The 16,052-nt window shown below is 33.9% G+C and overlaps 1 protein-coding gene across 1 annotated transcript in view; it reads right to left on the reverse strand.

The window, feature by feature from the left end:
* Positions 1–16,052, reverse strand: part of SPATS2 (spermatogenesis associated serine rich 2) — a 186,674-nt gene that overhangs the window by 56,622 nt on the left and 114,000 nt on the right. The window contains exons 3-7 of the mRNA XM_051961981.1: positions 14,443–14,522; positions 7,604–7,712; positions 4,250–4,299; positions 2,051–2,312; positions 65–271 (exon numbers count right to left, since the gene is read on the reverse strand). Of these exons, the coding sequence (XP_051817941.1) occupies positions 65–271; positions 2,051–2,312; positions 4,250–4,299; positions 7,604–7,712; positions 14,443–14,522 (708 nt within the window). The remainder of the gene's footprint in view (positions 1–64; positions 272–2,050; positions 2,313–4,249; positions 4,300–7,603; positions 7,713–14,442; positions 14,523–16,052) is intronic.

A 16,052-nucleotide genomic window follows, 5' to 3' on the forward strand; every position in this document is an offset into this window, starting at 1 on the left:
TACTACTGTACTTTTGTTCAAGGTACTGTTTTTATCTTCTTCTCAAGGAAAGGCTCTGCTTTACCTAGTTTTTTGTTAGTAGAGGAGAGTGGAACGTCTTCTATTGTGGAGAGAGAACCCAGGCCTGAAAACTGAGTGCTTGGGATGGGTCTAGACAGAGATTTGGTAGGATTCCTGGACTCATGTTTCACAGATTGTTGTGAAGTTTGAGTGGCATTCATGATCAGAGACTTGGACTCAAAATCAGAAACACCATTCTCCAGCATTGACACTGCCAAAGAAAAGGGAGAAAGTTACATCAAGTTTGGAGAAAATTAAGCTAAATTGTTCTAAGGAAAAACAGGAAAGGTCAAAATGTCATGAGAAAAATAATGTCCCTCAAATGGCTGTAAACAAAATGATTGATCAAAGAGAACACATGCAGGCTCAGGTAGAAATAGTTATTAGTTGCTCCTGTATTCCTTTCCTCATTCACCCTGATAAGTGATCCTTTAAAGGAAAAAAAGGCAGGTGAATGTGGTGCCTTATTTCCAACCACTTTTTCCCTTTGGTTCTGGGGTAAGAATATAAATAAGAGCCAATATATTACCAGCTTCTTCCAACTTTTATAAGATATCTGGAAAGAAGGGGAAGTTTGCACTGAACCAGAAAAGTTGGAATCACAATCATCAGTTGAAGGCAAGTCCAAATTTGGCTTTTAAAAAGAAAAGGAAACCCAAGGAAAATAAGAATCTTTTATGATCACATAGGGTAAATTAAAGCACAATTTTCTTCAAGTTTTTTTTTCATGTGCTGATAAAGATTAACAAAGAAGAATCATCTTGAACATCCTCATATAAAACTTAATTCTTATATTTTTATTACATTTTCACATCATTGATAGGATGGAAGGAGGAAGTAGATTAAAAAAGAAATGATAAAAATTAAACTATTCAATTAAGAATCCAGAGAAAATTAGAAATAAAGTAAGCAAAATCAAGATAACAATATATATAATGACTTAAAAAACGTAACTGGAAATAACAAAATTAGAAACTCAACAGTGTTAGCTTAGCCCTTGAGAAAAGTTTAGAAAATTTATACTACTTTCTTCTTTAAAGAGGTAGGGTGACTCTATGAGTAGGAGAAGAGAAAGGCAATCAATCTATTTCAAAATGAAGGCTATATAAAAAGTAATATGTCAATAAAATTTTTTTTAAAACTAAACAATTCAAAAGGGGAGAACCCTAGCTCTGAATCCTAGTTAAGAAAAAAAGAGGTTTATGGAAAAAAAAAAAAAAGGCGTGGTTCATATGAAAAAGAAAATTAGGAGTAACTCACATTTATAAAATATTCTAAGGTTGACAAAATGTCTACCTCAAAACAACCCTGTGAAGTAGAGGTTACAGAAACACAATCTATTTCACAGAAAAGTGAACTTAAATGATTTGACTATGGTCCCATAACTAGTATAGAACTTAAATTCAAATTCAACTCTTCTGACTCCATGTTCTATTACATGATATTGTCTCAGGGTTACACTCATTTATATATTCTACACTGTATATTAAACACAGATGAAAATGCATGCATGTCTCTAAAGGTTCATATATTTATGTATATATAAACTTTTCCTCCATTCCCTTCCCAGCATTATCAGTTTAATCAGCTTTCAGAGCTATTTTACTTTATGTTTTTTATACAATAGCTTACAGAATACTTTCCCCTCTCTATCTCCGCTCCCGCTACTCAGCAGCACCATCTAAAGTACTAAGTTAACAACATGTACTATGAAATCAGATTTCTGCAAGAGGAGAAGGGAAGGGAACATGTAAAGGACTGTGCAAAGTACTTTGTAAGAATTATCTTATTTAAATTAGACAAAGATAATTATGAAGATGAATAAAAATTGACTCTTCTATACCTGCAGAGATATCTTGTAAACTTCTTAGTTAAAAAGTTGCAAAGCTAACCAACTGAATTCAATTTAACTACTCTCAGCTACTAGCCCACATCTTTCAATCAAATTCCATTTAAAAACAAAACAAAACAAAAATTTCAAATAGCTTACCTGTTCTATCAGGCATATCTGATGTGGTAGATTCAGAATCTTCCAATTCTCTCGCATCTATTGAAAGTATCTCCAAGCCTTCACTGAGAGAGTCCACAGACTCTGTATCATTAGCTGCACCATTGACATGGTAACCATTAATCCCACCTTTATCCAAAGAAGCTATTGACGGCTCGTCTTGAGTGGATGCTAGCTTATTTGTGTCTGGTAGGTTGTTCGTTACTTCTGCTGTAGGTTTTGGTTTGCTTTTCTTCTTTTTGTTCTTTAACAATTATTAAAGATGGAGGGTGGGAGAGGGAAGAAGAAAAGTTATCCCACAACTCAAAGAGAATATTTAAGTACTAAGCCCTTTAGCTTATAAACTTAATCAACCAGCAAGCATTTATTAAGTGCTAGACACCAAGCTGGAAGAGACTATGTAAATAAAGAAAAAAAATTAAAAAGCTGTGCCCTTAATGAGCGTACATGGGGAAATAATATATGTGTGTATACATATGTAGAAAAAGTATCCATATAAAATAATCAGAACATACATTGTGAGAGTAGGGGCATAAATAGCTGAGGAAAAGGCTTCATGTAGAAGGTGACTTGAATATAATTTTGGAGTAAAGAAAGGATTCTAAAAAGTGGTAGTGAAGAAGATCAATGCAGAAGAGTTAATGCTAAGATATGGAGATGGGATATGGAGTGTAATATATAAGAAACAGAGAGAATGTCATTTTGACTAAATTGTAGATGCAGGAAGGGAAATAAAGAGTTTATTTATAATAAAGCTAGAAAAGTAGACTAAGATCAGGTAGTGAAAAGTCTTACAAACTGAATAAGTAAGTTTATATTTTATTTTAGAGGCAGTAGGGAAGCCCGTGGAATTTATTGAATAAGAGTATGATATGCCAGATGTGCACAATAGGAAAAGCATTTTGATAGTTGTACGTAGAATGGATTAGAGACAATGGAGATTTGAGTCAGGGAGCTATTGTAAGAATCCAGGAAAACTTGGTATAAGAGTGGATTTTAGGAAAAGATAAAAAATTCTATTTTCGACTTAGTGAGTTTGAGATAGTAGTCAATTAATAATGCTGGCCTAGAGATAAAGTTTAGATAGATAGGTGTGGCAGTCATTGGCATAAAAATATAATTAAATCTCTAAAAGCTGATAAGGTCACAAACTAAGTAAGAGAATACAGAAACTAGATGAGGGCACAGGATAGAACCTCAGAAAAATCAAAGGAAGCAGTTTGCCTTTCTACTTTAAGGTGTAGATTAGGAGAATTGTAATTAAGATGTAAGCTCACTGCAGGTAGGGATATTTCATTTTTCTGCTGCTATCCCCTAATATTGGGATTTAAAACATAGTAGGTACTTAACAAATTTATTTCCCTCATATATAGACGTGCTGTTATTAATATCAATTAGATTATCCTGCCCACCTACATGCAAAAACATCCAAAATTTCAGAATGATATGGAAGAACACAAGGATGTCAGTTATCTAGACAATGAAAGTAAATGTTTAATTAAAGGCTTAACAAACCAATTACAAAAAGAACTACCAATATCAACATTTTAGAATTGATATTAACATATCAGAAGCTTATAATTCTTTCATTTATTCTGACCAATTTCCAAATAGAACTTTGTTTTTTAGTTGAAAGGTGCCCCTTTATTCCATATACTAAAATGCTGAGCACCCCCTGAGAAACACCCAATAGGTATAATGCTGAGAACATTCTTTGGGCACTATTATACAACAATTTAGGTTTTGAGTTTGGTTCTATAAGTTCAAAGTCCACAACACAATGAGTGAGGAGAAGAATCAGTTGTTTAATATTTAAAAAAAAAAAAAAAGTGAACCTTCTGACTGAGGGCACTAATGATTCTGAAAATCACTGGATAGATAATTTTTTCTGGAGCAGCTTTGCTTCCCCTAACATGATCTACAATTTCATTTTTGGTCTAAAATCAATATCAAAGGCAACACAGTAAAGCGATCTGTTTCTTGTCCTAAACTTTTATATAGCATTCATTTGAATTTACTACCTCATTTTAGACTTATCTGAATCTCACTGATGGAAGAAAATATCCATTATTTAAAATAAGTGAATAGAAAATGTTCATAGAACATATCTTAGTAAGTTTTGGTGTGTTGTTTTTTGACAATCAAGATCAAAAGCACAATACTAAATTTCATTTAAGTTACCTTTTTCTTGCCTGTTATTGTCCATTCTTTTAGTACTTCACTGGCATTGCCTGAAAGAGTTAAACAACATAAGTAATCAGGAACAAATTTCTCTATGTCTTGTAGTAGTTGTGGAGAATTTCTAAAAGCTTGCAATGGGAAAGGTTAAGTTTCAATATGTTTGCTTTTGGGAAGCCTGACTATTATGACAGAATCACAGAATTTGAGAGCTAGAAGGAATCTCAGCAACCATCCACTCCAGCCCATACATGAAGAATCTCTGGTATAACATGTGACAAGAGGTTATCTTGTCTCTGAATGTAGATCTCCAAAAAGAACCCCCTATCTCCGAGGCAGTCCATTCTACTTTGGTGCGACTCTAATTGTTAACGAAGTTTTTCCTGACATCAAATTTAAATTAGACTTTTTCCAACTTCCACCTCCAAATACTTAAGACAGCTATTAGATCCCCCTTAAGTCTTCCCTTTCCTCATTAAACATGCATAATGTCTTCAAATGATTCAGACAACCTCTCCTTAAAATCTTTTCCAGAAAACTCTTTTAAGAAAGAAAAAGTCTAATATAGTTTCATTTCACAAATACAGCCATTGAGGAGCTGTATTCACTCTGGATCTTAGAAAAAGGCAAAGATTATTTGTTTTAGTTATAATCCATGCTATCTCTTATGCTTCCAGATAGCTTCGCTCACACCACTTTGGAAAGCTTCAGATCTCAAGCTCAGCACATGAATTAAATGCTGACTTCAGTTAAAAATAAATGAAGATGGGAAAGAAAAAAATTGACAGTGTCCTAACTTTTCTAATGTATTCTTACAATTTTCGAAAAAGTATAACAAAACTATGTGATTTGATAGAAAAATCTTGTTCATTGGTTTCTGATAGTGTTTTCCTTGAGGGTTTGAAGGAGAATTTATTTCCATTCTTTTTCACATGAACAGAGGACCAAAGAAAGAAGATCACGAAAAGATGTCAAGGCCAAGTCTAAGTGGTCCCCATAAATTGAAGGAGTAATTGATGTAATAGGATTCTGTCTCCCTGACCTTTGTGAAGGGTGGGCCACCCATCCTGGGGAAATTCCTAAAAATGATCCCTACCTGAATCTAAACCCTTTCCCCCTCTTACTTGGTTCCCAGAGAAAACACCCACAATAATCTTCACCTTCAATTCATTTGGAGATCCCTGGGGCATAATCATCACCCATTACTGACCTGGAAATTAGCCCTTCAATCACTCTCCTAGTCCCAAGTCATAGAAAGCTAAATAAAATCAAGACTCTGTATCCCAATCTTTGCTAACTTCCTAATCAAGAACTACCTTACTGAGACTTTTCAGTGAAAATAAAGCCATTTTCTACCAAACCTGGCTTGGAGACTGGGACTGCAAATTCTTTTGCAAACCTGTTACACCCCATTGCTGCACCCCTCAACATAATGAAATACTTTTCCACAGTTACATACTTGGGAAACAATACCTAATCTAATCTCAATACATATGTTGTTACTGGCATAATGCTTTTTTACTGATTAGCAGTAAAAGATATTTTGAGAAATAAAAAATAAATTTTCTTGGAATATTTTAAGGATAAACTCCTTTAAGGGAAGTAAAATGATATATGAAGTAAAAATATATATGAAGAAAGTTATTATGTTCTGTTATGGTGAGTTCTGCTAAATGAACTATGACATGCAAGATATCTGAATGAATATTTTTTTAAAACTGCCTATTTTCTGTTTGTGGCAGCCCTATTTGTAGTGGCTAGAAGCTGGAAAATGAAAGGATGTCCATCAACTGGAGAATGGTTGAGTAAATTGTGGTATATTAATGTTATGGAATATTATTGTTCTGTAAGGAATGACCAGCAGGATGAATACAGAGAGGACTGGGGAGACTTACATGAACTGATGCTGAGTGAAATGAGCAGTACCAGGAGATCATTATATACCTCAACAACGATAGTGTTTGAGGATGTATTCTGATGGAAGTGGATCTCTTCGATAAAGAGAGCCTTAATTGATCAAAGATGGACAGAAGCAGCTACACCCAGAGAAAGAACACTGGGAAATGAATATAAACTACTTGCATTTTTGTTTTTCTTCCCGGGTTATTTATACCCTCTGAATTCAATTCTCCCTGTGCAACAAGAAAACTGTTCAGTTCTGCACACGTATATTGTATCTAGGATTATACTGCAACCCATTCAACATGTAAAGGACTCTTGCCATCTGGGGGAAGGGGTGGAGGGAGGGAGGGGAAAAAATCGGAACAGAAGTGAATGCAAGGGATAATGCTGTAAAAAATTACCCTGGCATGCGTTCTATCAATAAAAAGTTATTTAAAAAAAAAAAAAAACTGCCTATTTTCACTCCTTAGACTAGCTTTACCATACCCCTAGAAAAAGCTCTCAAGGAAATTCCTCATCTAAAGGAACTGCATAAGCTTTGGTACTCATTCTTTATTAGTGTCATCAATACCCCTTTTCCTTCTAATTGAAGGCAGTGCAAATGATTCCTCCCAAAGCTTCCATTTTGAAACAGTTCCCAGAGCAGTCATCTTTTCCTTTCCCACCAATTTACACTCCTTGGATTGGTGCACCAAGCACCTTCTTCCACAGCCCCACCTTTTGTATATGTGGTCTTCTCCCCTTAAAGAATGCAAATTACTTGAGTTTAGGGATTGTTTTTCTTTTTTCATTTTTCTATCTCCAATACTTAGCACAGTTTTGGGCATAAAGAAGTGATGGGGGTATGAAATTATGTTCCCTTTAATCTGTAAAAAAAAAAAAAAATCTGCAAAAATTAATGACTAAAATTGCATACCCTTTCATCTGTAAACAAGGGAGATTCGAGTCTCAGGCTCTTCTAGGAGGCATATCTCCCCAGAAAGTTCAGTGGCATCATCTGAGGGGGCCATTTTTAGGGCAAGCTGGATCTCTATATTCAAATTCAGGCAGAGGAAGCCTTCAAAGCACTTTCATTTGGGAGATCCTGGTCTGATCAGCTCAGGCTGCCCCAGCCCCAGCCTGCCAAAATCTGCTCATATAATAGGTTTCTATTTACTCATTTCTTTGCAGAATGTCCAAAGCAGGACTATGCCTTGTCCCTTGGTATAGTTGCCAGGATCCTGCCCACTGAGGAAAGCTGACTTCTCACCCAACAATAAACTTCCATTTTTGCCATCTAAAACTCTTTGGGTTTGTGAATTCTTTCACAAAGAACCTATGCCTCTGACCACAAAGGGATTTCCACAACTCTCTGCACTGCCACTATCTTCATCAGGAGAAGCTTAATAAATATTTATTAGCTGTCTAAAGCTCTGAATTATATAGTGCACTTAACTTCCACGTAAGTTGGCTTACCTTCCATGAATGCTTGTACTGTTTTGTCCACGCAGTTATCAAAATGCTGCAAGACTAAGATAATTTCATTGTTACTCCGATTGGGGACTATTGCACGTACAGCATTGATCTATAAAAAGATGGGAATGGTGGTCATATTAGAAATTAGCCTTTTAAAGTGAATTGCCAAGAATAATAGTATATTACTTATGGCACTAGAAAAAGTGAAATTTCGTCTTAATTTGCCTCAGTTTCCCTGAATTGTTCTGCCTCAGTATTCTGAATGGCAATCCCCTTCCTGGCCATTAGGATTGAGATAATTAAAGCTGTGGAACTCTGGCCACTCTGGCATTCTAAAGAGTCATAAAACTCTAGATAAATTATCTCAAATACCTAAATGGCACCCTCTATCTTTCCTGGCCCAGAATTCCTGATTCCTGCTCGACCACCTTCTTATTAGAATTTATGATCTTTCCTCCTCACCTCCAACCTATCAGAACTGAATTATGGTCCTTCCTGGAATTTTCACTTACCCAGTGCTCTACCTCCCCCTTGCCTTTGTTTCCCTGATTGCTGGAGCCCTATAAAAGATTCTGGAATTACTTGTTCATTGTTGGAAGCTTTGACACAAGAGTCTGATCCAACCAGCTGGATATGGCTAGCCCAAATTTTCCACTATTAAAATATTAAAAACCTCTAATCTCTGTCTTGCCTCAGTTTTTCTGGTATTACACTGACTAAGCTAGAAAGCAGCAGGTTGATATAAAAGGATAATACCATGGGCTAGACATAAGCATTCTTCCTCCCACTCTTTAAGTAAGTTCCATAGAACCTACCACTGATATAATGTCCAAAGTCAAGAAATAGATTGGAAAAATAACAAACAAAAAAAGAACCATATCACAAAAAGCCACTATAGTAAGAGGAAAACTCAAGACACAAACATAAAAGAAACAAAGGACCCCAAAACATTTACAAGGCAAGCCTCAATGAAAAAAATCTAGATTGGATACAAGTGCAACAGAAATTCTTTAGAAGAGTTAAAGAAACCATTAAAAAAATTTGAAAATGAAATGAATATTTTTATTAAAAATAAAGTGGAAATAAAAGTTAAAAATAATACAATAAACTTGGTAAAAGATGTATGAAATACTATGAAAGAAAGTACCTCCTTGAAAATCAGAATTGGCCAACAGAGCTAATGACTTTATAAGACATTTAGAAATAATCGTCATAAGAAAGAAAAAGGAGGAGAAGAAGGAAAAGAAGAAAAAAGAATATGTGAAAAAATTTCAAAGAAAAAACCCAAATCACCTGGAAAACTGGGCTGAAGAGAGATAGCTTAGGAATTAAGAACAGCAATGAACAAAAAAAGGAACCCAGATAACATATTTGCAGGAATTTTAACATAAAACAGTCCAGATATCTGAGAATTAAAGGACAAAGCTGAATTGAAAGAATATACTGTTCAGTTTCTGAAATTTCAAAAACAAAATTCACAGAAATATTATAGCCAAAATCCAGAGCTCCAAGGTCAAGAGTAAGACTCTGAATACCAGCTTGGGCCAGAGTCAGAATCACACAAGATTTAGCAGCCACTACATAAAATAGGGATGGGGAACATGAATTCAATTGGTCTGGCTCTGATAAGCCAACTACAGGTGACAACAATCTCCCTCTGCCTAAGTTCTTTAAATTGATAATTTTTTATGGTCCCATGAATGATGCTTATAAATATCCAAATGGCCCTAGGCAGAAAAAAGGTTTCCCACCCCAGCCATAAAGATATGGAGAGTTTAGAACAGATATTCCAGAAGGATAACCAATAAAACTGAGTTTAATCCTACAGAGAAAAATGAATCTTTAATTAAAAAAAAAAAAAAAAACAGAAAGCTAAGTAAAAAAATTGATAAAGAATTCAAGAGAAGCACACACAAAAAAAAAAAGAGTGAGAAATCATAAAGAAATAAACAAAGTTAAACTGTTAATATTCCTTTATAGGGGATGTGAGACATGTAATGTTATTCCACAATCTCCTTGAAATCGTCCTACCTCAGTTACTCTGCCCCAAAACCCTAGGCTATAATCATTTTCTCTTAATGTTTGATAAGGTCTTATATCTTCAGGCTATAATCATATTTCTTAATGTTTGATGGGATAAAGGTCTATCCATTTTAGACATCATTAGAATATCAGGAGCCTCTCGGGTACCTCCCTCCATTATATTATCCTAGATGCCTCCTCCCATTAGATCATCCCCATCTCAAGTACCTCCCCCATTATATCATCGTTCTTGTTACCCTATAAAAGAGTCTTGTATCTGACATTGGCTGCTGGATACTTTGAGACACGAGTCTGATCCAGTCAACTGATTTACTCTTCAATAAATGAATAATTAAATTGTTTTCTAATTTCTATCCTGCCTCAGTTTCTCCGGCATTACAGTAACTCCACAGAATTTTATCATAAGTGGGGTTCTTATAGGGAAAATTAGAGTTTGAGGACCTGGGTATGATTCTAATAGGTTTGGATAATCATAAAAGAAGAATGGAAGAGCTGGTAAGAGGAATGAATGTACTGGGAGAGGGGAAACAAGGAAAATAGAAAAATTTATCTCACATAAAATGGAGTATGCTTTAAACAGTAGAAGGAAGAACAGTGAAAAAAGAGGGAAGGTATTTTTCTTCATACCCTTTTGATTACTTATTGACTAAATAATGGCTATATTAGTTTTACATATATATTTATTAATTATTGATACATCTTGGTTACTAAACCCTCATAAAGGAAATCTGATGCAAAGATTTTTTCCCCTCATTTCCCCCCATTTCCCCTCTTATCCTATGTGCATTAATGTTGTCTATTCAGAAATGAAATGCTTTTTAGTTTCATGTAATCAAAGCTATGTTTGATTTTTTTGTAATAGCCTCAATTTGTTTGGTTAAGAATATTCATACTGGTGAGAGTTATATGATCTACTTCTCTTCTAATTTTTTTTAGCTTGATGATTAATATTAAAATAGTGTGTCCATTTAGAATGTACAATGGAACATAATATAAGGTGTTGGTCTAAATCTAATTTCTACTAGAATATTTTCCAGTTTTCTAAATAGCTTTCTCCATATAAGGGTTTTTTTCCCTAGATAATTTATTTTTTTACACTTTATCAAAACATTGAGTTATTAACTTCCATTGTTTCTGATTTTGTTATCTTACTGATATGACGTGTTCAGAGTTGTCTGACTCATGACCCCATTTGGTGTTTTCTTGACAAAGACACTGGAATGGTTTGTTATTTTCTTTTCCAGATCTTTTTATAAATGAGGAACTGAGGAAAACATGGTTAAGAGATTATTTAGTTCCAATAATTTATTTATTTTTAAACCAACAGTAGATGGGTCTTCAAGAATGAAGGACCAAAACCAACAATTTTTGGTTCCTTATCTTTTGTAAGACTTTTTTGGGGGGTTTGAGGCTTAGATTTCTAAAAAGTTTTTTTTTTTTTTCTCAAAAACCTTTGGCAGTTTACTTTTTGTCCTGTTTAGTTTTCACTTATGATTTCTTGAAATGTAAAAACCAGGCTTTAAAACAGTCCATTGTGTTTCAGAGTCACTTGACTTTGTCACTAACCAGTTAGTAGTGCCCAACCTAAACCTCTCAATTTTTTTTTTGTCTTATTACTATAACTAGAATTTAAAACACTATATCAAATAGCAAAGGCAATAATGTACATCCCTGATATATTCTAGATCTTATTTTAAAAGTTTCTAGTTTATTTCTATCATGTATAATATTGGCAATAGGTTTTAGAGGGGTACTAATAATATTAAGGCAAAAATATCTATGTTTCCTAATGTTCTTATTTTTTAAAACAAGAATGGGCGTTGTATTTTGTCAAAAGTTTTTTCCACATTTATTGATATATATTCATAAGATTTTTGTTGTTCTTGTTAATATTGTCTATTATGTTCACATTTTCCCTAATATTAAATCAACTCTGGATTCACAATATAAGCTGAATCTGACTGTGGTAATATGTTGTTATAATCTACCTGCTAATATTTTGTCTCTTACTGGTTTATGTATCAAGACCATCTTTGTATCATAAAAAGAATGATAGGATTCCTTTCTCTTTTTTACAAACAGCTTATGTAAAACTAGAGTTAACTATTTCTTAAATATTTGATAGAATCTGCTTTCCATTCCCATGTCTCTTTGGGAGGCTCATTTATGATTTGTTCAATTTCCTTTTCAGATTGTGTAAATTCTTTGTTTCTTGTTCTTTGAATCTAGGCAGTAAATAGTTTTGTAAATATTAACCCATTTCATTTAGATTGTTAGGTTTTACTGGCATAAAACTGGATAAAATATTTTCAAATAATTTCTTTTATTCTCCATTTGTTGTAAATTCAATTTTTCATTTTTGATACTGGTAAATTGGCTTTCCTATTTTAAAAAATCAATGAATTATGATTTTGTTTTGCTTTTAATTTTGTTAATTTCTTCTTTGACTTTTAGGATTTCTATTCTGATCTTTAGTTTCTGGTTTTAAAATTTTGTTTTGTTTTGCTTTCTTTAGTTGCCTGCCCATTTCATTGGTCTAGTCTTTCTCTCTTTTGCTGATGAAAATGTTTGGAGATAATAAATTTTTCCACAAGAATTATTTTGGCTATATCCCCAAAACCTTGATATTGTAATGAGCAAAAAGAGTGGCTTTAGAGTGGAAGTAAGAAAGTAAGAAAACCTTAACCACCTTGCATAGATGTGAGGTTATCAGTATGAAACATCGTAAATATTTGCAGATAGGACCTTTTTTTGGAGGGAAAGGGAATGGTTGCTCAACTGCCTTTTTTCTTTTTCTTTTACAATTTATTGCAAAGAATGGCTCCATAGGGAAGAAAGATTGACATGAACATCACTTAAGTGAAAGTGATTTAAAAATAAGATATTTTAAAAACAACCTAAATTTGTAGTGAATGCTGCTAAAACATTAGAGTGACTTATTTTAGTGGCATTCAGTAGAATAACAAGAGAAAAGAGGTGATAAGATGGTAGGGGTAAACCTGAGTACTGGCAGGGCACAAATAATGACAGTATTTAAAAGAAAAGGAGAGCTTGTAGCTGAAATGGCCCCTTGCATAAAGAATACAGACAGAACCAGGTAGAAAGGGAGAAAGAGCTAGTAGGACAGAAGATTATTAAGACAAATACACACACAGAGATGCAGAGACACACAGACACATATATAAAATGATTAAGTCAAAAGAAAGAATGGAGAAACAAGAGTGACCAAAAAAGGATAATTTCAGAGTTCAAAGTGATATTAGAGACAAAGTTATTAGTATGGTAACTGATTTGGGTGGTTAAGGTAGAATGAAGATGTAAGTCATTGAAGTTCAAAGAGCTGATGAATTTAAAAGCCTAGAGTGTTTAAGGGGGACATCAAAATTAATTCACAATATATTAAAGTCCTAAAATATGAATTGAAAGGAAGACTATGAGTCAGGCACTCTCACCTAGATTACTGTAACAGCTTCCCCATTTTAAGGCTTTCATCACTCCAATCCACCCAATACATAACTGCCAAAGTAATTACTTCCTTAAACACAGATCTGATCATATGATTTCTCTATGCACGCACACACGTGCGTGCGCGCAAACACACCCACACCCACACCCACACACACGTCTATAACTCTTTTGAGACTGAGGGGTTGTTCCTTTCTTAGGCTGTTATTGGTGCTGTGAAGAGAGCACCAGAGTGGGAATCAGGAAGATTGGAGTTAAAATCCATCCTTAGACACATTCTACCTGTGTGATCCTGGGCATGTCACTTAAGCACTGTTTTAATCTTTTTTTTTTTTCATCTGTAAAATGAGAATAATAATCGTACCTACTCCTGGGGTACCTATACTCCTGTTATAAGGCTCAAATGAAATAATGTTAGTTAAAACTTTAGTACTAAAAGAGTAGGTGCTATATAAATATTAGCTATTATTATTTTATTATACTTCAGTCTTTAGCACCTGGTATGATATAACTTAACATTTGTTGCTCAGTTGTGCCTGACTCTTCATAACCCATTTAAGATTTTCTTGGCAGAGATACTGAAGTGGTCTGCCATTTTCTTCTCCAGCCCTTTTTACAGATGAGGAAACTGAGGCAGAATTAAGTGACTTGCTCAGAGTCACAATGGATAAAAGTTATAAGTAAATTTTTGTATAGATATAAATATTTCCTAATAACTATAAAGTTGAATGGGCTGTCTGGCAAAACTCAAATAAATACTCATCAGATATATTATAAAGGGGATTTTTGTTCAGAGAAGCATTAGATTAAAGGACCTCTGAGATTCCTTGCAATTCTGAGACTGTATGAGTCTGAATATATTTTAGGACAGGTCCTTCAGGACCTTTTGCCTTTGGTTCCCAAGAGGATCATCATTAATAGAACTTTTCAGCATCTCTGATTAGTGTGAATCCCCTTCAGAAAGGGATTCAGAAAGTAACAGTAATCTGTTACTATCAACTCCCCAATAGTCACATTGCAAAGAACTAATGCCACCAATCACCCCATGCCTAAAACTAAGAATTTATTCATGTTCCATAATAGCCTACATCTACAAACAGTAAGGACCTGGTTTCCAACCATGCATATTCCACCAGAGCATTGGCTTATTCTTTGAAAGATGGAGATATTCATTAATGTGAACCCTGTCTAATTTTATACCATGGCTGCTATCTTTTCAGTGTGTCTAATGTAATTAAACTGGCTGATACACAGTGAAATTTTAATGCTCAAATTTTTCTGTTTGTTCAGCTAAATGCATTCAAGTTTGCTACCTTACTTTCCACTCTTACCTTTTCTTTCATGTTCTCAAAAGTTCCTCCTTGGGCCAGCACAGTATTGGACTGCAAATCAAAAATGAATCCTGATGGATCTATAAGAATGAGAAAAAGCAAATTTATTAGGCTATTATGTAGCATTATGGATAGAATGCTAGACCTACACTCTGTAACTCCTGAATTCAAATCCAACCTCAGGTATTTATTATTAACCTCTAAACAACTTAATTTCCTCAACTGTAAAAGGAGGTAATAAAAGAGCACTTACCTCCCAGGACTGGGATGAGGATCAGATGGAAAATTCATAAAGTGGTTTATAAGTCTTAAAAATGCTACCAAAAAGCTATTATTATTGTTAATATTAATCAACATGAATAGGAGGTTCATGTTGGTAGACCTCAAAAAAAGACTGTCAAAATTAACAACTTTTGAGCAAAGCAAGCAGAACCTGAACAATTTACATGACTAATGAAAATGTAAGGAAAAAAAAACATTTAAAGTCTTCAGAATCTGATCAATGTAGTCAAATCATGATTTCAAGATTATGTGAAATAATGCCTCTGCTATGTGGAATAAGGTGAATGTTTTTAGACAGACTATGTATTTGTTTTGCTTGCTTTTTGCTTAGTTTGTTATGCAAAAGAGTTCTGTGGAGTAGGAAGCAGAGGAGTAGAGAAGGAAGAGTCAATGGGACATGATAATGACAAAAAAAGGAAAAAAAGCATCACTAAAGCACTTAAAAGAAAAAAAATAAAGAGCTACTTTCCTAATTAAAATGGACAAATCAAATTTTAAAACCAGCATTATGTGCCTAACACTACTAAATAGCTGATGTTAGCAATTCATTTAGGAATAAACTTATACAATTTGATTATGACAATATCCCCAGACTGTCTAAATCAGTTTATTAGGTTCTTTCTTTGGTTAGCTATGTGTCCAGAAATCTTTACTAATTTTACCTCTTCTCACTGGAAGATATGCTTCAAAATAATTTGTCAAATTTTAATAATTTTATATTTGAACACATTTTATTTCCAATCTAATGGTTTATATAAAGTTCTTTGTTAGAGGATCAAAAATGTGTACTTTTTAAAAATTAGACTTGCTACTAAAAGTAAATATACTTTTCCAGATTCAATAAATATATTAACATTTTTCAATGAAAACAGCAATCAAGTAAGCAAACATTAGACTATCCTAGTTTCTTGTCTGTATCATTTTTGTTCCTCCCCTTATTTTTCTTCATTGTAGCTTTATCTTCTTTATCCTGAAATTTAGGTGTCTAAAGAATCATAGAAATCCTGAACTGGAAAAGACAGGTCCATCTAGTCCAACCCTTACCCAGATAAACAAATTTTCACTATAGATTCATTAACGCTCTAAGCAGTCCATTCAATTTTTGGACAGTTCGTTTTGAAGAAGTTTTTCTATACTTTGAACCAAAATGTATTTGCTTATAACTTTTACCCAATGGTACAACTACTGACCTCTGAGACTGAACAGATATTTATACTTCTTCCTCTACCCTGTAACTTTTCAAATATTTGTCCTCACTAAATCTTTTCATTTTCAGATTAAAAAGTTCCTTTAAATCTCCTTGATCTTCTGCTTCTCTCCCTCACTAT

The sequence above is a fragment of the Antechinus flavipes genome, chromosome 5 (genome assembly GCF_016432865.1).
Source record: "Antechinus flavipes isolate AdamAnt ecotype Samford, QLD, Australia chromosome 5, AdamAnt_v2, whole genome shotgun sequence".
Taxonomy (NCBI): domain Eukaryota; kingdom Metazoa; phylum Chordata; class Mammalia; order Dasyuromorphia; family Dasyuridae; genus Antechinus; species Antechinus flavipes.